This window comes from Amphiura filiformis, chromosome 17 (genome assembly GCF_039555335.1).
Source record: "Amphiura filiformis chromosome 17, Afil_fr2py, whole genome shotgun sequence".
Taxonomy (NCBI): domain Eukaryota; kingdom Metazoa; phylum Echinodermata; class Ophiuroidea; order Amphilepidida; family Amphiuridae; genus Amphiura; species Amphiura filiformis.
The window spans coordinates 12,418,466-12,446,245 of NC_092644.1; the positions used below are offsets into that span (position 1 = coordinate 12,418,466).

At 38.2% G+C, this 27,780-nt stretch overlaps 1 protein-coding gene across 1 annotated transcript; it reads left to right on the forward strand.

Annotated features, from left to right (window-relative positions):
- Positions 1–25,655, forward strand: LOC140136972 (uncharacterized). The gene is made up of 17 exons (XM_072158635.1): positions 1–317; positions 1,259–1,587; positions 1,646–1,848; positions 2,875–3,000; positions 3,539–3,794; positions 4,540–4,803; positions 6,501–6,659; positions 7,747–7,809; positions 8,472–8,527; positions 8,983–9,084; positions 11,970–12,112; positions 15,724–15,811; positions 16,806–16,904; positions 18,490–18,561; positions 19,418–19,469; positions 21,305–21,420; positions 21,697–25,655. The coding sequence occupies exons 1-17, from the start codon at positions 1–3 to the stop codon at positions 22,417–22,419; spliced, it is 3,168 nt and encodes a 1,055-aa protein (XP_072014736.1). The 3' UTR covers positions 22,420–25,655.
- The last annotated feature ends 2,125 nt before the right edge of the window (positions 25,656–27,780 follow it).

Sequence of the window (27,780 nt, forward strand, 5' to 3'; positions counted from 1 at the left end):
ATGGCCAATTACAACTACGGCTTCTCAGGAAGCTCAAGAGGCCTTGGCTCCAGCACCATCCCATCCCTCGTTGGATCAACAGGCTCCAGCGGTTCTTACGGGCTTGGTGGATCAAGTAGCAGTTTCGCATCCAGAAATGTTTCATCGTCACAGCTGGAAGATGCTGCATTTGCCGCTAGGGTGCTGGGGCTTTCGGGCAATCTGACCGGGAGCTCGACTTCGTCGACTAGAGTGGGAAGTTCATATGGAACAGGTCTGTTGCCAGAGCCACAGCAAATCCGTAGCCTGGGCAGTGATGTGCAGGCATCATCAACAAGGTAGGTGATTCTATTTTGAATTCAGGTTCAATTGTAATAAAGAAAGATGAAGTTGTTTGTTGTCTTCTCCAACAATATCCAAGGAGATGGGTCAGTTAGTTACGGTTGAGAGTGGCAGTGCCAGGGCTTTTTTTCATTGGGAAATTAAGTGGAGGAGTGGGACAACCTAAAATTCTTTCTCCAAAAGGTAGAAATTTTACTGCTCACTGCCGAAGCCTATCAAATTTGAACCAAATGGTCATATAGTTAGTTGCAAAAGACGATGGTATTAACTAACATGTAATAAAAATATACCATCGCTTTTTTGCAAGTAACTATGCCTGTTAACAAAAACGGCCATCAAAAATTTGTATACAAGAACAGCCTTCAAAACACTTAAAATTCCACTGTTTTTGATTTTTCCCCTTCAAATTACCGATTTTTTGCTATTGACCTACATGTATGAGGATCTCACTTGCCAATTTTCACACTCCTTGAAATACAGACCACTTGACATCATTGTTTATCAACAAAGGTGAGGGATTGGTCTATCGATATGTTTGAACGAACAGCTACACTGTTCAATGGCTTTCTATTTACTATGTGAAATGTGGTGACAATTTAAAATGCACGTGCCCTGAGCAAACTACGATGTGTACACACTCTGCAAGGCAAAGGATACTTGGAAATTGCCATAATTTGTGCGCATACTGGGGGGAAATCGTCACATGTCAAGTGGTCTGTACTTAAAATCATACTGCTAAATGAATGAGCTTTTCAGTTAATTGGACCAGCATTCACGCAGAGCCCGTATGACGCGATTTCTAAGGGGAAATTTTTATTTTTATTTGAAATTCTGAGATTTGTTCTCATTTTTTTGTCAATTTATTATATTCTCATTTATTTTCAATTTGATTTATAGTGCATAAAATGTGGTTATGTTTTCTGCTTATGATTTACAGCTATGGTAGTTTAGGAGGACAGGGACGTGGGTCTGGATATTCCGGAGATTTAAGCAGCAGTGGAAATTACTCAAGAGATTTAAGCAGTACTGGAAATTATTCAAGTAGTAGCGGGAATTATTCGAGCGGTACTGGTGGAAGGTATGATAACGAACCAAAAAGCTACTCAAGCTCAACCTATGAGCAGGACCGAGCAAGACTGGATTCTCGCGATGACCTGGGGTATAGAAGTTCAACGCAGACCAGCGATATTTACGACAGCGTGTATGGCAGACAGTCCGGGAGTGGCGGCGGCGGCGGCAGCAACAACCGCGATTCCAATCGTAGCGGTAGTGGAGGCGCCAGAATAGACAGCAGAAGAAACGACCACGGAATCAAAATCAGCAGCAGCGAATCAAAATCAGCAGCAGCAGCGAAATCAAAGTCAGCAGCAGCAGCGAAATCAAAATCAGCAGCAGCGGAATCAGCAGCAGCGGAATCAGAACCAACGCCAGGATCCCGTCCAATTGCAAGCGCAGCTTCAGACCCAGGTGCAGCTTCAAGAGACACTGAAGCGAGTCCAGCAGCTGGAAGAAGATCAACACAAGAAGGTTGGTCATAAATATTCATAGAGGATTGTCTCTAAATTGGGCACAAAAAAAAGATAGTTTGCTTGTCCGCTACAACTTTGGGTCGGTCGGTCGGGATTATTTTTTTTAAAGGTCATAGCCAAAACATGACTGTATGTTAAAATAAATAGCTCAAAGTAGTTGTGAATTGGGATATTTCTCTACTGTATACCACTTTAATTTTGTTCATGTTTTTAAAACAGTTTAGAAGTGTGTAGAAACTGAAAAAACTTTTCAGGATGTCAAAAATGTTGAAAGAAAAAATATTTCTTGAAATTCCAAAATTAGGGTCGGTATTAATTTGTACAGTAAAACCAAAAAAAACCCACTTTTTTCCAGATTAGGATCGGTCGGTGGAAAACAAGCAAACAAGCCCCCTCATGTATGGGGGATAATTTTGTGTAATTCTTTATTCTGAAGTGTGAAAATTTGGATAACAAAACATTAATTTTACTCAATATGGGTTACCGTATTCATTCCATTAACCGCCCAGGATTCATATTTGCATGGGCAGTTAATAAACTGATATCAATTTGCTTGTTGTAAACTCACTGGGTGGGCGCTTATAGGGGCATGGGCGGTTAATGGAACGAATACGGTAATAACAGTCACTGGAAATGGTTTTTGAGTATTGTATGCAAAATAGATACTGAACCAAAGCAGACAATTTCCAGATATGTGACTTTATTGAAGGCAGGTGAAGTCAAGTGGTGTAATCAGGGACTGCCTTTTGAGGAGAGCGGGATCAATCGCTCTCTACAGCTCTCCTTAAATCTGATATAGGAGAGCAATTTTTAGCTCTCCTTAGTTGACCATTCTCTCCTTACATTATAAATGCTCTAAACAGCTCTCCTTGAAGGCTCCAGAAGAGCTATTTAATGCTCTCCTGCAAATTCCAAAAGACAGTCCCTGGTGTAATATTATTTGCAAGTTTGTAAAAATTGTGTATGGGTGAGCTTGCCAATAATACACTGAAATGCTTGTCATTCTGTTGTTTTGTTTTTCTAGAATCGTAAGATGGAAGAAATGGAGATGTTGTTGCAAAAACGAAAGATGGAAGATGAGATGATGGCGCGAAAGAGAAAGATGGAGGATGATTTAACCCGTATGGCGATGAAACAACCGAGACTTGACGTAAGTTTGTGCTTAAATTGTAAACATGGTCATTGAGGACACAACTATGAGAAATTGTTGTGTGCATGTTTGGATACCTCACAGATGTCTAGACTCACTGGACAAATAGCATGAATATGCGTTATAAACAATTTCCACAGTTTTAGGGTCAGTCTGCATCTTGACCAGTCCTGTCATAGACAAATAAATATACAGCCCATTCACCAGCAGGCAAAGTCCCCATGCTTTGCGATAGTCCTCCAAATTAAATTATTTATAAATGTATTTTTTTAAATAGAAAATAGCCCAATTATTTTGAGACTTGTGGCTCAAAAGAAATGTGGTTTGTCAGTATAACTGCTCAAATCCCAAAAGTTGCCCCCAAATGGTAAATTACTGTTTTGGGTTGTTTTTTCCCCCAAAGTAGCCCCAAAATAAAAATAAAACCATTTTCATTATAATGTCGAAAAAGTTTCCTGCTCAAGATTCTACATGTAAGTAGAACACAATTTTCTTTCTAGGGATTCAAGCAACCATTTATCCTCATTCATTTCCTCAGTTCCCACAACAGTCACTGCTGCCTACTCCTGGCCCTCTTCTAGATACCAGTGGAGGAAGTTTCTATAACTCCCCATCCCCAAGGGGGTATGGCTCTTCACGGTACCCAACCGAGCCTCGACCATCCATGCGCAGCCCAGGAGGGCGTATACAGCCATTGATGGGAATGGGAGGAATGGGAAGGAATGACAGCAGGAAGAGGCCATTGAGTGGCTCCACGCCTGGCCGTAATAACACTGCACTAGACCGAAAGAGAGGTATGTTTAATCTGTTGTTGCTTCATATTTGTATTGGTAGAGGCATCCCAATCGATCTTTCTGTAAACTGTAAATGTTTGCGCAAATCCACATGGATTTGCACAGTTCATATTTTATGAGAATCTTTGCATGAATCGATTCGTGTCGAATTTTTGAGCTTGACAATGAATAAGTGAACACAACTGTAAAGCCAAATTTGCTCAATAAATTGATCACAAAATTAGTTTTGATCTCACATCACATTTGCAGAAGAATGCTGCAGATTTTTTATTTTTTTTGTATAGCTTGAATCATGTTCAGGAAGAGACCTATGCTATTTCTGCCTGAGCTATTAAGAATTCTATAGACATCTAAAGTAGAAGCTTATTATCCTCTTCAACAATAGGATTATTGATTGGTTTAAAAGGTGTTTGACTATCAAAATGAGATATTTGTCACGCCAATTTGAGGTACAGATGAATACGACTTTCATGCACATTTTACACTGTAACTTGGAATACAATTTAGGACATTTACGGCTCATACGTGCTGTACGGTCACATATAGGGGATACAACTTGGTGGAACTTGAAGTAAGGATTTCAGGAAATAATAATAATTCATACGGTCATTAAAAGTTCTGTGGCCCAATGCAATCTCGCAAGCATGTGGTACTAGTACTTGCGGTTAGAGAATCTTGTTGCTTTTCTATTAAATAGCGCAGCACTTCTAACATTAATTACTTAATTAATTTAATCCATGTTCAGAACGCAACCGTCAGCGTCAGCGGACTGGAAGCCAAGGTGGTCAGCAGCAGCAAAGAGGTCAACAACAGCAGCCAGGGAAAAGGCCCCAACAGCAGTCAAAGCCTAATCAGGGTCAGCAGCAGCAGCAGAAAGGACAGACACCGCAGAAAAAAGGAAATCAACAGCAACAGCAGAGGAAAGGAAATGAACCACAGCAGAACAGACAAGGTGGACAGCAACAGCGAAGAGGCAGACAGCAGCCGGGTGCTCAGCCAATGCAAGGAGGTAAATTTACATACTGTACTGTACAATAATTTTTGACACGACTTTAATTATTACAGAAAGACTTTGAAAGGTACCAATACTATGTACACCAGGCACAAAAAGAAACTCGTCAGTTATATTCATCCTTGCTGTTCAATAACTTGATCATTTTGGATTATTCTGAAATATACATTTTGTTAATTGGATTTTTCTTTCTCATTTGACACCCTGTTCGTGAACATTGAGCAAGAATTGATCAAGATATGCGCCTCCAAACTCTCAAACCCCAAAATGAAAAGTTGCAATTTTAACGATTCAATTTTGCCTGTTACACTGTGTGCTTTATTGATTGGCCCGTGGTGCTTGTGTGCAATACAGCGACGCGTTCCCATTGAAAATCGTTGAAAATGCAACTTTTGATTTTGGGGTTTACGGCTTTGGTGGCGCATATCTTGGTCAATTCTTGTTCGCTTTTCACTAACAGGGTGTCAAATGAGAAAGCAAAGTCCAATTAACAATATGTATATTTCAGAATAATCCAAAATTATCAAGTTATTGAACAGCAAGGATGAATATAACTGACGAGTTTCTTTTTTGTGCCTGGTGTATATAAAACTGTGAAAATCATTTTTTTTTCAAAAAATCAATTTATTTGATTTAAATCAGTTTTTTCTTACATTGGGTACAATTACGAACTGGGTACAACTTGCTAGACTTGACTCCAGTCTTGATTTGAGACTAGTAGAGTTGCTCCTATACAGTAATCGCTCCAAAAATTGAAAAGTTGATTTAAATCACGGATTTTTTTTTTAATCATTTGATTTAAATCATGATTTATGTGCCAACCCTGCTAATAAATCACCAAAAGATGGATTGTTCCATTTCACATGCCTGTAAGGTGAGAGACTTGGGACAATCCATATTTCACGCCACAGCCGACGCACTACATACTTGGTGTGATGATGAAGTGTAATGCATGCAATACCTGAGTGGAAGAAGGGCCCAACTCCATCAAAACTGTTTTTGACTTTTGAGATATTAAGAAAAAACTTAATATTTGGAAAAGTTTTATAGACAGAATGTTTTCATCTTCAGGGGACCTTTAATACATGAACATACAATATTACATACATTCAAAATTATATATGATGTTTCCATAGCAACGGTACAGGTCTTAATACGAGCTGGAGTTGGGCACTTCTTCCACTAATATACTGCAAGTGCCAGTTCCGTAAGCAGATATGTTATAAATAGCTACAGAAATTTGATAATTATCCATTAATTGCACAAGTAGAAGCATGTAATATGTTAGCAAGAAAGTTTATTGTAGTGAAAAGCAGATTTCATGGATGAACAAAAGTTCTCTTTAACCTAATATTTGTGGAAGAAGGGCCCAACTCCATGGAGTTGGGCCTGAAACCCATGATTAAGTGTACGTAGAAGACTATTTAGAGAGTGGATTTTGGCTATCTTTCACACACAAGGAAGAACAGTCTGCTGGCAATAAAATGCTTGGTCTAACTCATTTTTGTAAAAAAATTGGAGTTGGGCCCTTCTTCCACTCAGGTATTCAATTGTCATTTCAATCAGTAATGTTTTCTTCCTTAAATGGAGTCATCACTAACCAATATCCAGGTACTTTCTTCCACAGATACATATATCTACATACCTTGTTGGGGCCACCCTAATTACACTTTGTGTATCTTGTTTGAATGTAGCTCTTCCAGGCAAATCACAAGGCAAAGTACATTACCATCCGGAGCTGGTGAAGAAGTTTGGCTTCAACCAAGTGCGGATAGCATACGACAAAGAAATATCTCGAGTCAAGACCAGTCTGCTTAAACTGGAGAAACCAGAACCAGCCAAAGACAGAGATGGTAATGTCTGATTTGCTTTTATAATTTATAATGGCTTGTTTAAATGTAGGTCTTCCAAGCAAATTAAAGTACATTAGACCAATTCCACCATTACGGACGTTACAGATACATGCAACTTGCAACTTTTAAGTGAATAGCACACATGTTTGCTGCACTTTATTTCTTAGTATGCTACTAGTACACACTCTAATGTTCAATATAATGAAGCAATTTTGTTTTGGCTTTCTTAGTTAATTAGCTACAGAAATTAGAAAAGAGCGTTGCGGACGTTACACAAAAATACCTGCCTTTTTGACAGATGGTACATATCCTTAAATATCCACTCAGTTCTGTGTTTTATTTTTTCTGTTAACTATATTGAGCAAGCCCTGACTCCATTCTATGTAAACATGAAAAGCATCGTCCTACACTGTTGATTTAGTGTTACGGACGTTACATTTTATCTCAAATGTAACGTCCGTAACATTTTTCATAATAAAAAAAAAACTGTCAAGGTGCTTCCACAATTTTTTTCTTTACTATCTTGAAGTAGGTGTGACATCAATCTATGGAGGCATGATTATCAAGTTTGAAATAAATGCTCCTGTTTTGAGCAATAATGTTCCAAAATTTTGTTACGACGTTACAAAAGGCACTTTTGGCATGGAATTGGCCATTACCGTCCTGGAGTTGGTTTGGAAGTTTGCCTGTAACCAAGTGAAGATAACATAATGACAAAGAGATATCTTGAGTCAAAGATATATCTTGACTATTCTGCTTATGCTGGACAAACCAGAACCTGACAAAGAAAAAGGACAGTAATGTCCGATTTGCTGTATTATTTTATTTGTTTTATTAAAATAATAAAAATTTTATTAGAAGCAATTAACTAGCAAACATTTTCATAATATTTTCAAATTAGCACAAACCGCCTATTCCGCCTTTTTTAAAAACCTGGATATGCGCCCACACCATTGGGTTATAGGTAATGAAATATTTTTGCCACAGTGGTGTGAACTATTCAGATAAACACAGACATCAACATCTGCTGAAAATACAAAAAGTTTTCACAATGAAATGTCTTTTGTTTTTCCCCTCTTCCATCCAGGAAATTCTGTATGCTTTGGATGTGGCAAGGAAGGACATAAGATTAGTAAATGTGATGATCCAAGTAAGTATCGGCTATTTATTGGATTCAGAGGAACTTTTGATCTGCACCCTCCACGATCTACTGAATTCATGCTTTTTTCTGGATTTGGCAAGGCAGAACATAAGATTTTTGCTTGTGAAGTATTTAAGTACATGTAGAAGCTATTTATGGGATCAATGGTGTACTGTTGACCCTATCGCCTTCCACTTCCTCCTCCAGGATCTACTGTGTGCATGGGGAATTAAAAGGGCACTAATGAACCTGACCCTCGTTTTCCTCCCCCATCGAGGATTTTCTCTGCCTTGGTTGTGGTAATAGCAGTTCCCAGTGTTAAAAGTCTAGTATAAAAACGAAAAATAACACACAATTCTGGCATGGGTCCAATTTTCAAGAAGCTGAATCATTGTTTTTGTCTGTGCTTGCTGAAAACAGTTTGCCATTTAATGAATGTTGTACCCACTATAGTGCTTCTTGCCTAGTATATTCAGTGGCTTCAAAAAGTTGAAGCAGTTGTTTCTATGCGACGTATGAACAACAGTGCCTTGATTGAGCCCTCGTGGTTTAAGGTGCGCAAAATGAAATCACAAAAAATCACTTGACAGCAATGACGGCACATTGGAAACCAGTGGGAGTGCAAAAGTAATTACCTCTAATGTGTAACTATTTTTTCATCATCTTCACAGATTCCAAAGAAAAGGGCACTGGACGTGATAACAGCGCAACTACTGTGAGTCACCAGGTAAGTTCATTCTAAGCCTTCTAAATTGCATATTTATTTGGAAACACAGTGTATGTATAAAAAAAATATCAGGAGCCATAATATAAAAAGACAATGAAAAAAATTGTAAAATACTGTTAATGGTACATTGTGACATAAAAACATGTCATGCATTACATGGCTGAATGTGTCGCTGACAAAAAGCAATTCAACTCGTATACATTGACTTGAGTTACTTGACTTATGTGCATAGGACAGCGTGAAACGTTGATCTCCTGCAAGTCATCAATCTCCATTCTGGTAAATCTTTCAACTGTTTATGACTCGCTTCCAAACAATCTTCGTAACATCCACACACTTTCTCAATTTAAACACCAGCTTAAAACCCATCTCTTTCTTCAAACTTTTCCAGATTCATCTTGAGAAAATCATTTCATTATTAATGTAGCAAATAACTCTTCTTGAATCTCTTGCAGGTGAAATTGCTGACTGATATGAACTACGGCCTGCACATTCAGGACAAGAAGTTGTACAACTTGAAATGCTATGTGTGTAACTTCAAATGCCCTGATATGGAGGTAATGTAATAGTGTTACAGTCACGAATTAACCGTTTATTTTATTTCATATTGAAGGCAAAGTCATTACTTGTTCAGAGCCTTCAATCTCAGTAAAATGTATTTAAACCTCGCACACCACTTGGAGAGTTATGATTAATCCTGATTAATCCCTAATTTGCATTTGGGGCCATCTCCAATGAGGTCTTCAAAGTACAGGGTGTTCGAATATTTTTTTCTAAGATTGTTGTATTACTTTTGGGCGGATTTGTTTATGTTTGCAGGCTTTGGCAAAACAACTTGGGGTCTAAAAAGTGAGATCACTTGCAATGAAATTGTGGTGATGTAGTCCAGAGGAATTAGTTACATATTACCGTATTTCGTCAAATAGTGGCCCCCTCAAATAAACGCCCTCCACCACTTTTTTCAACCAAGATGTTTCAAAAATGCTGATATTTCCATGCTATCTTGTGTAGTAAGCTTACCAAGTTGCACACATGGTCGATAATAAGCGTCACTTTTGGCGAAAATCTGGATTGAAACCGGAAGTGAACCAGAAGTCGGTGTTTCTAGTTCAGAGTTCGTCATTTTAGCGTGAGTTTTAAGTTTACCTAATGATTTTAACGGGAATTATCGTTCTAAAATTGACCTTGAATAAACGCCCCCCGTTTGGAAAATGTAACGCCCCCGGGGGCGTTTATTTGACGAAATACAGTATGTCGAATTCTTATTCAAAAATATGTATTTTCGTCTATATTTTTATGTGTTACAATGTATTATAAAAAAACATTGCAACTGGCTCAACATTTCATGAGGTGATTCATTGCAAGTGCCCCCCCAAAAATTTGGATTTACAAAAAGGGGTTCACGGAGAAACTTTCTTCTTATATTCAGCAAAGTCCTTTTGCACTGTCCGACCGCGCTCTTCCTGATTATAATGTAAAATGATTTGGTCACACGATGCTATGCAGCTTGTTCGGCGAATGAGCTGATGATGTGATTCAATAACAAATCAAAACTGGATTCAAATCCTCACTTTGGTGTTTACGCTGTAAACGGTGCCAAATGGGTGGAGTACAGATGATCCTTGCCGAATAGTATAACAGTGAGGTCTTTGTCGAATGGTAGATGTTTAATGTTAATATTTTAATGTTCCGTTCTTGTTTAAGGTGTAATATGATATAACTGAATGTTATATTTGAATATCATGGCAACATAGTATCTTGTTTATATGCCTACTTCATGTTAGTGCTTGGTTATATTGCTGAACTGACATACAAAATATAAAATTTACAGTTTACAGGATTTTACTACAAGATATGTTTTATGATTGTTTGCGCCAAATTATGAAACAAGCAGTGGATTCAAATGCCGCACCTGAGCCAAAATCATGCAATTATACCTTAAAACCTGTAAAGAAGATTACAGTGCTGGTTTGGCAATACATTGCTGTGCATTCCCCTTTTATTCTTAAGAAACATTGTCCAGTTGTTATGATGAACCTCCTCCATTGCACATTATATTACATAGGAATTAATAGCTTTTGCGTTTCTAGCCCCGAATAGTTAGGAACTTCCTATTAATAGGATCAGCCTTGGGACTCCTTCAAAGCTGCTAAAAAGAGCAAATTCCATGCTATGCCTTCCGTTAATGTCATTTTTCAGTGATGAAAGAATTCTTTCCAAGATGCTGCCTGTCATCTTTGTTAATTCATGCCATCCGTAGGTTTGGCTTTAACAAATATCCATTATACAGGTACCGACCTTTGCTATGAAGTTTGCATTCCGGTACCTTAAGTCCCAAAATATGTTCTTCTGAAGTGACACAAGCAAAATCAGGACTATTTGTAGAATGATTTTGCTCTTTTCCCTCAAGATGTAACCCTACAAAATCTCTGTCCATAATAAGGATGTCAGCCACAGGTACCATACAACATACTTGGATTTGGTATTGACACACATCCAAGGACACATGCGTGTCATTGAATCCGGAACTCTTGCACAAGGAAATATTTGCTGAATAGTAAATGACTTCCATCTTTGCATATTAAACACTTCACTTTCAGTCATAAAAACGTACTATATGTCTTTGTTCCCCAGGGGACTATACATGTACCTCTGACTCCCACATAGGATTTCATTGAGCAGAGAGCTCAGACCCCAACATTAATAATTTCCCCACCCTTAACAGTTTACCCGTAAATTGACATAACTATGGATTTCGGAGCACTTCAGCGTATTTCTAGGTTTTTCGGAACAGAAGACCGAAGATCCTTGAATACCTGATCACATATACCAGTTTGCCTGTTCAGTGTGATTGAATATATACATGTTGTTGTCTTATTCATCATCTATCACTCCACACTAGCTACTTGCAAGGATTATGCACATACCTGAACTACAGCTTTGTTAAAGCTAAGGCCACTGCAGAACCTTGTTGCAACAGCGCTACAAAATATGTTGAAATTTTACACAAAGTCAGCGATTTTGGACATTATGCAGTGAGTGGGTATTAGAATCTATTCACTGCCCCTGCAACTGCCAACTGATAGAGCTCCCTGCTACATTACAATGCATTGAGGGGCTATTAGAATCGGTTCACTTCTTCCTTCAGGTTGGTGTCGGACAACACCCCACTCTTTTTGAAACTGACTAGAGCTAAATTATGTATAGACCTTTGTAGCTCTCTGCACATTCACAAAACCAATAGGTACATTCCATCCAAAAGTTGCCCAACTCCAAATCGATCATTGGGTAAATGGATTCCTGTATTTTGTTTTTTATCTCTACATTTTCAAGAGGGTGACATACCTTCTTATCCCATCTATATGCGCCACAATATTTGCGCTCAATATTTGTGTTGCTTTTCAAAAACTAATGTGAATAATGAAACTATTTTACTTCACAGCAATACTATCAGCATTTGGAAAATAAACAGCACTTGACAACGGTGGACAAGGTCAAGGGTAAAGTCGGTGACCCCGGACGTCTCGGACTGGCAATTAAACTTGCCGGCTTGCCCAACATCAAAGGAACAGACAAGAATGATGAGTTAGTATATGAATCTGCCTGCAGCATCCTTTGTGATCTGCATTGCAGTATATTTACTCCCATAAAAACATGCTACTACCATTTGCTGGACACAGTGACCGCAAATACGGAGTACTTTGTTTCTCCTATTTTGTGGGTCCAAAATGTAACCCTGTGGCACACCACAAGAAGTAGCATTGTTTCTTGGGACATTCCAAACTCAATAAGATGTATTGATAGCCACTTAAAAGATGTAATAATCTGGCTCTTGTTTTTGTGGACCCAGATTGTAACCTTGTGGCACACTAGATTGTAAAACCTCGAGCCATGTTGGCTAGATACCGCCGTCTTTGTATTACCAGTACTTTGATGGAGTGGTTGGAAGTCACATGAGCCTTGGTTGGGAACACTAATATTTTTTAAGGTAATATTCAGCAAGATTTTGCTCTATTGTCATGATTTTGAGCTATGAACACACCATGGCTGGAAGAGTTTGCCAAGTCTAAAAACAATTTCTCAAACAAGTTTTGCACAAACATCCGCATGGATTTTTTGTGAACGGAATCACTTTAAAAGCAGCAAAGGAGAAATCCAGTCGATTCTATAAATGAATCTCGGCATAATTGTCCTATTTATTTAGAGAAGTGAGAGTTTTGCATTTTCATTCGAACGGAAATATTCTCACTTTGCACATATACACTGTAAACTAATGGTTCTCATATTAAATGAATATCAAGACAAGAACAATTATAGAAACTTGCTGATTTGGTAATGGATCTCGTAGAATGAAAGTCTCAAAAATAAGCTTTATTGTACCTTGAAATATGGGCACAGAAATTCCGACTAGGCTCTAAAATAAAGCTTACATGGTCTCTGGGGCCCAGGTATTTGTCTATTATAAAAGATCTGATGATCCATAATGCAAATTTCGAATGAAGTGCATAGGCTTCCGCCGGTAAAATGAAATAACAGATAATTCGGCCAATACCACATTTTTGTGTCAAAAGTGCAAATACTTATGAAATGTTATTGTGCACTATGCCGATTTAAGTAGTATAACTGTGGGCGATTTATTTTGCACTATATATGCCATTCCTACATTGTAATATGCATTACTAACACGGCTCTAATTAGACGCTTGCCTTTTGACTTGGTAAATGCCAGAAGCAGGGTGTAACATTTGAGCCTAGTTAGTAATGCTTTCCTAAAGGTAGATAAGTAAACAAGCTCCGATGATCATGGTCGGGCTAGTTGTGAACAACAACTGATCCAATCTATGCCAAGAGGCAAAAAAGGTTGCGCTTTAGTCCAGGCCACTTCGGCATGCAACGAATAGCCTTTGACGAGGAGGAGATAGACCAATTTTCAGTGGAATAAATGCCTCAACAATCTTAAAAGACTTGCATCTGAGTTAGCAGGATCCATTAATGGGCAACTGCATTGGCATGACTACAAAAGAACAAAGCATGTCAAGCATCAGGATGCAAGTCTGGATATGACTGTACATCCACCACATTGATGTGATACAGACGCCAATGTACATGTAGAGCCTGAGCATCAAGTTTGATGCAAAGAATGTTTAGCCTTGTACATGTATGTATGGCCTTAGGAGAGTTACATTTTTTGGTTACAATAACGTAGAGTGTAAAGAAATGGCGCTTCACAAGATGATATTTTCTCTAGTTTTACAGTTGGGCCATTAAAGCCCAACCACTGGTACAGTTTGCACAATGTCACTGATCACAGTAGCACAGCAGGGAAAGGTCATATAATCATGATGATCATCTGCTCCTTGAATAGAGGACAAATGACCGGTTAATTCCAGTTAGCTGAATCAACAGGAGGCTCAGGAGCTCTTTAAAGCATGAAATAGGCCATGGGGTTTTCAGCGTTATACATGTTCACATTTTCACTTTTGAATGGCATCAAAGCAAGAACATTGTAGTGTTGGATAATAGCACTTGCGGTGTTCTTGCATGCAGATGATTTACAATCCGACTTAGCTTTACATAACAAGCGGTGCATTAAGTGCTTTTACGGCAAATTAACCAAGCTTGATGCCAATTGTTCTCATTGGTTGTTAAATATATCATTAAAACACAACCGTTAACCACAAGATATTGTCAGTTGCATATTTCGGAAAGTTTGTCAGCAGCAGCAATAGGCGACCACAAGTTTCCTCCCAACTGCTGTGATCTTGGGCATTGAAAAATTTGGTCTGGCTGCAGCATTCCATCAGGATCACCCAACATGTGCTGAACAAACTGCAAAAACAGTGAGCATTGTCATCCGGATTCCTCTCCCAGTGTAGTGGAACATAAATGTCAGAGATTCATTGTCTGGCAGGTGAAATACATGACCCAGGAATTTGAGTTTCTCTAGTTGCTCAAATTTGAGGGGTCAATTTGCATTATTTTTGGAAGACTAATGAACATTTCAGTAAGCATTACTGAATAATCTTTACCCTGGTACCACTGGTTATGACCATGCAGCCCATGCACAAGCTTTGTCCTTATCAGCGGTTTTCCACAGTGGAACAATTTTGCAGCAAAGATCTCACTGCATTTGTTGAAATGGCTAAAAGCATATCGAGACATTGGACCATAGACTAGACTTTAATCCATGTCCTATACACATGGTAGATGTAAACTTCAAAAAGGTCAACTTTGTCATCAATCAGCATGCGAAGTTCATTTGATAAAATATGGGGCTAATGCCAATGAACCAAAGGTCTTGGGTTCAAATCTCGGTATTCTGTGGATCTTTTTTTAGTTCAAGGATTCCCAAGTAGATTAGGTCATGAATGCAAGACATAGTTTGCAAGATTACTTGGGAATAAAGTGAGAGATGTCACACAATTTTCACATGGGGTTGTGAGTGGTCATGTTCCCGATAAGTTGGGAACCTAAAAACGTGGATACTGGTTTTTGTGCGTGATGGAAATGTGCGAAACGGTGAGACTGTTGCGTGGTCACACTGGTGCACAATTTATGCCATCTATTCTGTTCCAAAGTCTTGTTTGAATAGGGGAAGATGTATAGACGAGTCGGGTGACCAACAGTCAGTAAGCCATACTGCAGTCTTCCCAAGGTCGGATGTTCTTAATCTTAATATATAGCGTTCAGTACAACCATGATCAGAAATTGACACATTGAATGCAGCAATCAACTTTTCCGCACAAAATCAAAGGTGGTTCCACCACAAAACGTTCGTCGGACTCAGTATACAATTAAACCTCAATGAATAATGTTTATGGTGATATATTTGCAGCCTGTTTTACCTGGACAATCATTTCTGTATATGGTGGCTAATTAGATATTGTTTTTCTTGTAATAATGGATATGGCTCTACAGTTCTCAAGAAGATCCTTTCGCTCTTGCGTACACGCTCACCGTGTATATGGCGTGAAAAGATCTAGGTCATGCCAGGTTCACGCGATGCTAAATCGCGACTTGTTCAACAAATGATGTGCTGGTATTTCGTAATGCAATTCAATTACCCAATCATTACCTCACGTGTGCATTTGTACATCAGTAAACTCATCACGAGCAGACTGTGATAAGCGTGTAGTTTTGCGTTCAAATGCAGCTGATGTGATTGATGAGCATCTGTAAATTGATGTTTTATTGCAGGGCTGGAAATTACAGCTACTTGTGCCGCATCTGTCTGGAGGCTGTTCCAGGACCCGCAGCAACGCATGAAGAAAGTCCATTGCACAAGGTTAGTAGCCAATTATAATGTCATGATTACATTACGGTACCACATACTGATGAACAGCAGAAATATAAACTGTCACCTACACCCCCTGGTATTATAGTGATTGCAGAGTGACATGTGGTGTGATCAAGCAAAATCAGTCCGAAGTTTGACATAATCTTTACTACATTTTCTTATAGGATTGTAAACGGCATTTGCAAAGCTACATTTTGCCGAAACCTCCATTGAATTTGGACAACCAAATAAAGAGTTTCCAAAACAATAGGAAACAAAAGGAAATACTTCCTTTGTTTGGCTATCTCAAAGTCAATATTTCCGACTTCCGACTGATTTTGCTTGATCACATCACATACTGAAGATTTATATAATGCAAAGCATTTGTCTTGGTTGCTAAGGCGATAGAAACAAATTAGTTCGATCTTTCGATCGACCATCGATGCTTGGTCGATCCTTATTATTTATGAAATCAATTTATTTACGATTGTTAATTGGGATAAAATAGTAATATGTGCCTGTAGTGATATTGACCAATATATATTTAGCGTTAATTCTGATTAATTAGTTGATAGTTCATTAATAACAAGCATCGAGGCAGCATCGACGGTCTCTGGTGCCTAACCATGCTTTACGAATTGCCCGAGGCACTCTGGATGTTATATCAGAGCCCTGACTGATGCTGATTGCAATGTACGCTATGCTATCAACATGTTCCTAGTTTCGAGTTGGTCAGTTGAGTATCTTCATACTTAAGTATCTCCATATCTGAACCTAGGAGGTGTATATGTTTGGCATGGTTTCAGAATTCAACTGCCTTAATTGTTACCAATAAGGAAAATTGAAATGGTTTAAAAGTTGCTGTTTTAGCATGGAAACATTGTTTCACACTTTTACACAAACTAAATAACCTGTAAAAATTTAAACCTGGCCAATCATAAATGATTTTGCATCATTTTATTATAGTTGCACAGTAACAATTTCCTACTTGTATTTCCAACAGTGGAAGAAAACATACACGGAACGTTGCTTGCCATGCCGTCTACATTTCACAGGGAAAAAAGCCCTACATGAGCATCAGAAATCCCATCTTCATGGCTTGGTAAGTTAAAAGAAATGTTCTAATTCTTTAGGGTATGAGGGGCTCCAGAGCAGACAACTTTTTCAATTTGCTAGGAGTGAGATTCCAGCGATCGTGAACAGAGTTACCACATGTTTTCAACCCAAATGCGCCAGAGCACCCTGTTTAGGTGGCGACAGATGGCACTCAAGTAGCCCAATTTGTATTTAAGTCAAAGGAAAACGCCCCAAAATGCTCAAATTTGGGTGGTTTCTTATAGCTAAGAAGGTACCCAAATGGGTGGCTGATGGGGCTATTCCAGTTGAAATCCATACACCACCCCCCCCTGGAAGACATAACCTTAATCTTCCACACAGGGAGTGTGAATTTCAAACAGGGTTACCTGAATGGGTGACTCCATTTGAAATCTACACCCCCGTGTTAGAGGTTAAGGTCGTATTTTCCATAGTGGGTGTATGAAATTCAACTGGAATAGCCCATAGTATCTTGATTATCTACACTTCTGTACACAGAGGTGAGGAGGTTGGTGGTGGGGACGTAGTGCAAGATGGAGGCGAGGAGGTAGATGATTTTGATGATAACGCAGAAGGGCAGCCGATGGGAGAGGATGAGCTGGCAGAGTGTGATTTAGGAGATGAAGTAGATGATGACTTGGTAGAAGATGAGGAGGAAGATGATCTCATCTTGGAAGACACCAGCGCTCCGGCATCCTCTGGTGTAGATGAACCGGAGGACACAAAGGAGAGTCGGGAAGAGGTGGTCAAAGATGAGAAAGATGGAGATAAAGTCGCCAATATGAAGGAACAGCCGTCTCCATCTGGTGATGCAAGAGCTAAGAAGGTTTCTTATAGCTAAGAAAGTACCCAATTGGGTGGCTGATAGGGCTATTCCAGTTGAAATCCATACACCACCTGTGGAAGACAGAAGCTTGATCTTCCACACAAGGAGTGTGAATTTCAAACGGGGTTACCTGACTGGGTGACTCCACTTGTAATGTACACCCCCCTGTGTGGGAGATTAAGGTCATGTCTTCCATAGGGGGTGTGTGGATTTCAACTGGAATAGACTATAACATGTTGATTTTCTACAATACACGGATTTAGGGTTTCTCTACCGGAAGTCAATTTGTGCCGAAATTCCTTCCCACTATGCAATAAGTCTTTTGCATAACAATAGATACAGTTCGGAGGTTAATCCATCTCCTTTGTTATGCAATACACATATTGTGGGAAGGAATTTCGGCACAAATTGACTTCCGGTAGAGAAACCCTAAATCTGTGTATTCCTTACACAGTGATCAATCAATAAACCATAAAACACTTGAAGAGTGCAAGTCATATTTTTTGAAGGACCAATTAACAAGAGCCTTGTTAATTATGCCTATTTAGTGCTAATCAAACCACAAACTATATGAAAAAATGGAAATAAAAAAACACACAGAGTACTTCATTTCAGGGGGGTTGTATTTATGCAGTGCACAAGCTACATCGTCAGGAAAGTGCAGAAAAGAATGCTGAAACTGTGTGTAGGTTAAAAAACACTGCAACAATGTATTGATGCAAATTGTGTTAACTAACATGGTGATTGATTCTATTCTTGCATTCAGATGGCTGCAGAGAATAGGAAGAATCAGCAAGCTGAGAAGACAACGCCATCAAAGGATGCATCCACAAAACCTGTAAGTGAAAAGCTCATTAAAAATAATAATGATATTGATCATACCTGAAGGTGGGTGGTTCATTTGCAACTCATGGTGTTTTCTATCTCGCATTCTTTGTACAGTTTCCCAGTTTTTCCTTTGTGATGTGGCAGGGTAGCAGTAACTAGTTTCAATGTCTTTATCAAACTGATATTGTTCATGGTGGTCACATGACTTGTGTCACACCGCTGAGAAAGAAAACCAGTGAAATTTCCAAATTCTGAGCCTCTTACAATAGACACACATGTGGTGTACCGGTGTGCTTATGGTTCGATGTGGTGTTGCGTTAAATGTACCCTACATTTCCTGTATGTATTCCAATGGACAATGATAGTGATTTGCTTGATCTTTCTAGGACTGACCTGGTGACAGTGTTGCAAATATTGTCTATGTAAAGCAGGGACTGTCTTTTGGAATTTGCAGGAGAGCATTAAAAAGCTCTTCTGGAGTCTTCAAGCAGAGCTGTTTAGAGCATTTACGCAATAGGAGAGAATGGTCAGCTAAGGAGAGCTAAAAATCACTCCTATATCAGATTTAAGGAGAGCAGTTGCTCTTGCTCTCCTCAAAAGGCAGTCCCTGTGCTTTAAATTAGTGTAACTTTCATCACTAGATTTGTCATAATGATCACTTGAAATGTTTGCTCTATGTACCCAGTTGACTTTGTATTGCTGGCATGTACCATTCATATGTTTCATACACTCCATTGGCCATGATCAAGTAATGGTATCTAGAATATTTAATTGTAAACATGGTAAAAACATTTTTGCTAGGGTGTTGTCATTAAATTCTAGACCTACAGTGTGATTTATTTATTTTTCTCTTCTCATTATTACAGAAGCCACAAGCAGCTAAGACTCAGACAGGGATCCCAGCTGGTGCCATTATGGGTAATTTGTTATACCATTCATACATGTGATGCGATCAAGCAAAATCAGTCGGAACTCTGAAATATTAAATTTTCAAGTTTCTTATTGGAAAGTAAAAAGCAGTTATAAAGCTGTATTTTGCAGAAAACCCCATTGAAATTGAACAACCAGTTCCAAAGATATGAGCAATTAAAGCGTTTCCAAAACAACAGGAAACAAAAATGTATTTTCTTACGGAGCTATTAGCTGTTGAACAAAGGTTGTTCAGCGATTGTATAATAATATCGCATTGATCGATTGGTTATTCAGGCGTTTCATTGAAGGATGAAAGTGATCACTTTTGATTCACTTTACGCTTGGCGGTCGCCCTGGACAGACCTGTAAATTGTCAAGATTTCAAGAGAAAAAGGTTAGATTTTGTTTTTTAAGAATGCTTTTTCCTAATTTGGAGTTTGTTGTTAAATTGATCTAATTTTTCTCTTGGTCTGGTAAGTAGGCTTAAGAGTAGGTTTTTTCCTGGAATTAGTACAGCCAGGACATACCGGTAGATTTTCCAGATCCCAACAGAACGAGGTTCGGTTTTACTTTTTAAGAACGTGTTTCTCAATGTCGAGTTCGTCGGTTAAGCTAGCCTAACTTTATCTTTGGTCCGGTACCGTACGCAGGCCTAAGGATACGGTAGGCTTTTAGCATGTATCACATAATTCAGCAGAAGTCCAGAGCTGCTGCGACAAGGCGTCATATCCCATGTGAATGTTGTTTTTGTGTGTATTTATTATGTTTAGGGAAACAGCGGCAGCGCGTATGAAAATGTTTTATTCGCGTTTAAGCGCAGCGCATTTAGCAAATAAGGAAATATTTCCTTTGTGTGGCTAGATCATAAATCAATATTTCCAAGTTCCGACTGATATTGCTTGATTTAGCTTGATTGAATAATACTATCTTACCTTGAAACTTGGTCAAAGTGTTTCTAATATGTTTCTAATATGTTCTATTGTATTGTATAGCGAAGCCACCCTCTAATTTGCATAATTATCATTTATGCAAATTAGCTCATTATTTATGCAATTATTCAAATTAGAGGGCGGCTAGATAATATAATACATTAGACCATATTAGAAACACTTTGACCAAGTTTCAAGGCAAAATGTTCAAAATAAAAGCTGAACATTTATGCATAGATTTTTAGCAAAATATTGGTAAAAATTGCATATTAATGAGCCTTTTACAGTCATTTTAGCTAATTACAGAGGTGTAAGTCTTCCGGAAATTCCGGAAATGTGGCCACAAAAAAAATTCCGGAAATCCGGAAATTTTTAAATTTTTTTTTAACATCCGGGATTGGATGATGATAATTTGTCATAAAAAGAGCGAATTTTTTTTTTTTGAGGGGGGTGATACCCTGCAGCCTAATCCCCGGACAAGCCCCCTTGCACTTCCGGAAATTTGGCAAGGTGCTCGCCTTTGGCTTGCATGTTTTTCAGGGAGTGGATCGTTACCTCTCTTACACCTCTGTAAAACCATATTGTAACATTTGCTGAGGAGGACGCCCTCAATATTGTTTTTTAATTCTGTTTGTTATACAATTGTAATGTACTTTAGTAAACTAAGAACCCTGCAAAAATCAAGACTTTAGGCGCTGTAGATTTGTCAAAATCAGAGATTGTGAATAAACCGTCTGAACAAGACGGTTTATTATTACGATGGAAATATTAGTTGAACTCGTATGCGATGTTCATAACACAGTACCTAAGAGCAATGCTGAGTATTCTTCAAATCCCAACCAACAGATTAGGTGAGAAGTTTTGTTATATGTACCATAACCTTTAAAACTAAAATCTCAATATTTCCTTCAGGTGTGGAGTTTGTCGTCCCAGTGTCAGGATGGTTCTGCAAAGTGTGCCAGAAATTCTATACAAACGTGTCCAAGAACCTGCACTGCGCTGAGAGTAATCACCATAAGAAACTCTGGGTAAGTCGTGCTTCATGCACAAAATAAATATGCACATGGCAGGGATTAAGAGTGAAAACTGTGACCTTGAGAAGTATAACTACAAAACACCAAACGGTGTTAAACAAAACTACAAATAGGGCAGTACTCCACTTTGTTGACCCAGGTTCATTCTAAACGATCTGTCATGAAGGTGAGGGAATCAACTAGTAGGAGAAAAGATATTCTAAACATTTCAAAATTTCCATCCTTTCCTAATTCATAATATATGCCAATTGATTGCTTTCAATGTTACAGGATTGGTGTAAGAAGAAGAATATGACTCTGGAGGATGTCCTTAAAACGTACACGGTGAAGAACGAAGCATCGGATAGTGGCGAATCATCCGCTAACAAGGAGACCACCAAAGATGATTCCAAATCTGATGAAAATACAGAAACCTCTGATGATCAAGGAGTTGCCGAGAAGATGGACGACGATGCCCCAGGAAGCGAGAGCAAAGATGCAGATGTTGGCACGGCGGTGGTTGTAGAAAAGGTAGATGGGGGTGATGAAGATGTTGATATCGAAGGAGATGAGGAGGTTGGTGGTGGGGACGTAGTGGAAGATGGAGGTGAGGTGGTAGATGATGTTGATGATAACGCAGAAGGGCAGCCGATGGGAGAGGATGAGCTGGCAGAGTGTGATTTAGGAGATGAAGTAGATGATGACTTGACAGAAGATGAGGTGGAAGATGATCTTATCTTGGAAGACACCAGCGCTCCGGCATCCTCTGGTGTAGATGAGCCGGAAGACACAAAGGAGAAAGATGGAGATACAGCCACAGCTGACACAAAGGAAGGTCCGACTCCATCCGGTGATGCAAAAGCCAAGGTTGCTGCACCAGTGAAATCAACAGAGAATGGGGCAGAACAAGTTGCAGTTAAACAAGAGAACAAAGGGGGAGCTGGGGGAACGCCAAGTCCAAGAGGTAGAGCCATCAAGCGTGTGGCTGGTAGAGGGCGGGGTAAAGCTAAGTAGAGGAATTGACAGCGTAATTGATTAAATGCGTCAATGTCCTCTGATAATTATTATATAATACATGTAACTCATTATTACTGGGTTTTTTTATTAGATCAAACCTTGCCAGCTTTGGATATTTTGTTGTCAACTTTATAAAGCATATCTGCAGCATAATCATTTGTACCATAATCTTAAGCAGATTGCGTATTAATCGATGAAGAGCGTTTTTCTAAAACACTCAATCTCTCAACACATGTTCGTCATCTTAATGATCCACATAAAAAATGTAATAATTTTTGTTTACATAATTTCAGTTGTGTCCATATGTATTTCACAATTTACTAAATATAATATTCAAAGTTTGTTGTGTAAGTTAAAAGCAAATAATGTTATGATAGTATGTGCTAGTGGATTGATGAGTGAGTTCTGGAAAGTGCTCTTCAAATGACCCAAAAGTTGTAATGAGTAGGCAGCTTACTGTAGGTTTGGGACTTCCGAAAGTTTTGGGAAAGCTATTAATTGTGAAATTGATTGTTTGTTACAATATGTTATGACCGATTTCTGTAATGACCCAGTTGACCAATTGCAAGGAGAGCCTTGAACGGGCAATAGACATGAAAGGAAGAATATGACTGGTTCATGTATGCTGCCAGATCGAGGCACTCCTTGCATATGGCGGAACCGTACAATGGGCAAATGGAAGAGTGTTCTCTTCCTAAACTTCTTCAGTTACCATCACTGCATTCATTAACAATTGGAAGCTATATTTTCCCAAAATGCAGATGATTGGTTTTGGAAATGCAAATACTATTGTGAATTTGTGACCAGTGGATTTTAGTTTGAGTTATCAGGTGTATTAATGCAGTTTTCGCTGTATAGTCCAGTTTAATGAAACAATACTCGGTTCCATTGAATTAGTGATTTGTAAATAAATGATTGGTAAACTGAACACATTTTGGAAAAACACTCAAAATTGTTTTGAAAAAAAAAAGTTACCATGTTTTCACACATTCTGGCTGCATCAAAGTGAAGCATTTCATGATATGGATCTGCTTGTTAAACTGTTAATATGATAATGTCAGTTATGTAGAGATGGTGTATCAATGTAAACTATGTTGTTGTTGAATTATTTACCAGTTGTGTGTTGTATAGATATTAGTGAGTTTGAACTTGTTTTAGATGTTGCTCATCACTGATGGGCAAGGGCTTAGCCACCCAAAATTCCCCGAGTAGAATTTTCTGTAAAAGTAAATTTTTTGTTAAATCAACAACTTCTTTTTTAATTACTTCAAAGTTGTTTGGTTGTAATATTTGCCACATGGTGGCTTATCCACTAGCAGCTTAAGTCCCAAACAGAACAGCCATCAGGTCTGCAGCCGGGCAGTGTTTGGATCCTGGCTTAACCCCTGCCGATGAGTTTTAAAAAAGGCACTTGAATTTTGTACTTGTAATTTGTAATACAGTCCAACATCTCTTATCCAGCCAAGCGTTGGCCAGAGAAGTGAAAAATCTGGAGAAGTGAATTATGTGATTCTGCATTGAATGTCTAAAGTGCTAACATTGAGACAGCAAAAGGTTAATCAAAATGGGGTTATAACACTGAAAGTGCATGAAATCAAGCTCTCTGGGCATTAAAAACAGGTTTTCTGTGAGGCAGAGAGATACATAACAGAGGTCCGGATAAGGGAGGTTGGACTGAACCATCTTGTTTCACTGCACTGCCAATACAAAATTGATTTTGTTTGTCAAATGTTTTTATTTTGTTTTGCATTGTTTTAGGCTATTTTTTATTCTGTTGATCATGTGTTTTTTGTAGGAATTAATATTTAAACCTATTTTTAAACATTTATTGTTAAGTTAAATTTGTGGAAAAGATCTGTCATGGATTTGAAAAACTGAAAAAGACTCATGTCTTTACCAATGGGCTATTCTAATTGAAATCCATAGAACCCAGATTGAAGAATTGACCTTAATCTTCCACACAGGGGGTGTAGATTTTAAATGGAATCACCCATTTAGGTAACCCCATTTGAAATTCACACTCCCTGTGTGGAAGATTCAAGGGGGTATATGGATTTCAACTGGACTAGCGCAATTCGCTCATCAGTTTGAGACAAGTCTCCCAGCGAGCATTGGGCTGTGATCACATAGAATATTCGCTATACGCACATTCGATCAGGCTGAGTTCACATAGTATACTACTAGCGAATACTGTATACAGTATACTTCGATGTGATCGCAGCCTTACTATAACTTTTGATTTTGCCCAATGTGAAATAAAACGTGTTGTAAACTTTCAAATAACATTAGTTGCAAACGTTTTCAGGCAACATTTTACAATTTTCTTAAAACATTTGTGACCTGATATGATCCACTCAGACCAAAGTCGGAAATTTTGAAAAGTGAGTTACTACAATTACGAACTTTGGTTGCAAAGTCATTATATGGCCATTTTATGTTTTTTATTGTTTTTCTCTCCTCACTCTTTGCCTCCGTTTTGGATCAGATCTGGTCACATTTTATAGTTCTAGCAACTTTTGTGCACCCATTTAAAAATGTTAGGAAGACACATTTGGTTAGCCAGTGGTCTGATATAGTTTGGTGGTTTTTGTAAAACAATTAATGAGACATACTTCATAACACTCAATGTTGGAAGATTTATTTTTGTACGCTATAAAAATATTACACACAGAATTGGTGATTTAGTGTACTGATCAAATTCTACATCTTGTCAGGAAAAAACATGTTAGATAAGATTATTCCCTGTTAAATAAAATAAATTTAATCAAAAACAAATGTGATCAGGACCATTTCAATTCAGTATCGAAGTTATGTAATGTTACTTTTGTCAACAGATCACACGCTTCAAAAATTGATTTCCTGGGATCCGCATCCATAGTAGAAAGTGTCTATGTGGCACTCAATCCGATCGGTATCTCAGAAGTTGCATAAAAAACACATGCTCCTTGCAATTGCCAAGTAATCATTTGGTCATAATCATTATCATCATCACTTCTTTCTAAATTTAAATTCAATTTGTAATTGTCCCTCGATCATAATGCATTTATTTCCAATAAAATTGTTTAAGTAATTGTTATTACATAATTGCTCAAAAATCTTTGAGAACTCACAATAAATTAATAATAGTTTGTAATTACCATTTAATCTGTTCTAGCAAATATTGATAGTTAATGTTATCATATGTTCAATTAATCCGTATGCCATTCCAATTAAAACCAACTTGTACTCAACAATGTGTGAAGGTTTAATGTTATTCAGTTGTGATCATAATGGGCAGAAAGAATTACCTGCAAAATTTCCTGCGACATTTGTTCTTATTTGGTGCATAGGGTTAAAAAAAAAAAATCTGAAGTACACCCATGTTTATTAATGCATACCTGCCAACTACTCCGATTTCGCGGAGTTATTCCGCTTTCCCGAGTTTTTTTTTTTTTTTTTTTTATAAGTTTTCGGCGACTTTAGAGAACCGGAAGTGCTAGGATCATTCACAGTTAATTTGAAAACAATTGGAAAAAAATTTACAAAAAAATGACTGTTTGTTATCCTTAATATGCAAACCACTAACTAATGTTTACCTCTTCATCTAGCACATATTATAAATGCATGGAAAACCAATGCATGTATAATAATGTGATAGATGAAGAGGTAAACATTAGTTAGTGGTTTCCATATTAAAGATAACAAACTGTAATTTATTTGTAATTTTTTTCCAATTTTTTTCAAATTAACTGTGAATGATCCTAGCACTTCAGAATACGTCTAGTGGTTCTCCAAAGTCAACAAAAAATTTGACATTTTTTTTTTAATGTTTTTTTTTCTGAATTTTTAACTTTGTATTGTGCATCATATCAGTGTCCTATCAGTCACGTAGGCCCTGTTATAAAGCCAAAAAATCGCTTCAACGAATGATCGTTATGTACAAAAGTATAGGAAACTGCATTTTTAAAAGCACATTTTCTATGTGAAGGAAGCATATTTTTCAAACTTGTAAAAACAGGTCCCAGAATGTCTTTTCACATTTTTTCAAAGGTTGCAGTCATCAAATATGTGTTGAAATTGTTGCCAGATATGGAGTATAAATCCTCCTCAAATGCAAACCTTCAGAATAGGTCTAGAGGGTCTCTAAAAGTCGCTAAAAACTTCGTAAAAAATTAAGAAAAATTGATTTTTTTAAATTTTCACCTTTGTATTGTGCATCATATCAATGTCCTATCAGTCACGTAGGCCTTGTTATAAAGCCAAAACATTGCTTCAACGAATGATCGTTATGTACAAAAGTATAGGAAACTGCATTTTTAAAAGCACATTTTCTGTGTGAAGGAAGCATATTTTTCAAACTCATAAAAACAGGTCCCAGAATGTTTTTTCACATTTTTTTCAAAGGTTGTAGTCATCAAATATGTGTTGAAATTGTTGCTAGATAGGCCTATGGAGTATAAATCCCACCTCAAAGTATAAAGCCTAAGGCTTCATTTTCACCTTGTTCTTTATTGTTGTTTTTCTATAAAATGTGTCTTCTGTGAAGGGGCTTATAAGGGATTTTACAGTGTAGAAACCCTCTAGCTTTGGGGGGCGAAGCCCCCTCAACCCCCACCGGGGCTTTGCCCCTGGACCCCACCAGGGGCCCTTGAGCGGGCCCCTGGACCCCCTGCCGTCAGCGGCGATACTACGGGCGCTTCGCGCCCTACGTTCGCCATGTACTCTGTTTTCTAGGTTTTCAATGTTGGCAGGTATGTTAATGCGACCCCCTCCTGCTCCCAACAACCAATGTTGGAGTAAAACATATGGCACATTTAAAAATCGAGACGTTTGGTATACAACATTGAATAAGGGGGGCGGGAAGGGTCATTGAACTGTAAGTGTTCCAGTAATTTCAAAATATTATCAGGGGTGTAATTTTTCCGGATTTCCGGATTTTTGGGATTAAAAAAAAAAAATTCTGGATTTTCAAACAAAAAAATTTTTGTCGCTTTTGGAGTGGCCCTGGACCAAGAGCTAAATGCTTAACAGAGATGTCACATTTCCGGAATTTTCAGTTTCCGGATATGAGAAAATCTCCAATTTTAAAATGAAAATTCCTTAGAACCCCGACTGGATGATTTATAGACACACTGTACTGTGCAAAAATGGTGATGCAATTTCTCATGTGTATGTGAATGATATGATACTGGAAGTATGTATTCACAGATAATAAATGTTTTTATACTATAAAGTGAAGTATTTTAACAGTTTCTCATTTTTGCATTTTACCCCATGAAATTGCATCTCCAGTTGTGCTCAAGTGTGTAAACCCCTCTGGCTTCGGGGCTTGGCCCCATCGACCCCATCGGGCGTTGTCCCTGATTCCCACCAGGGCCC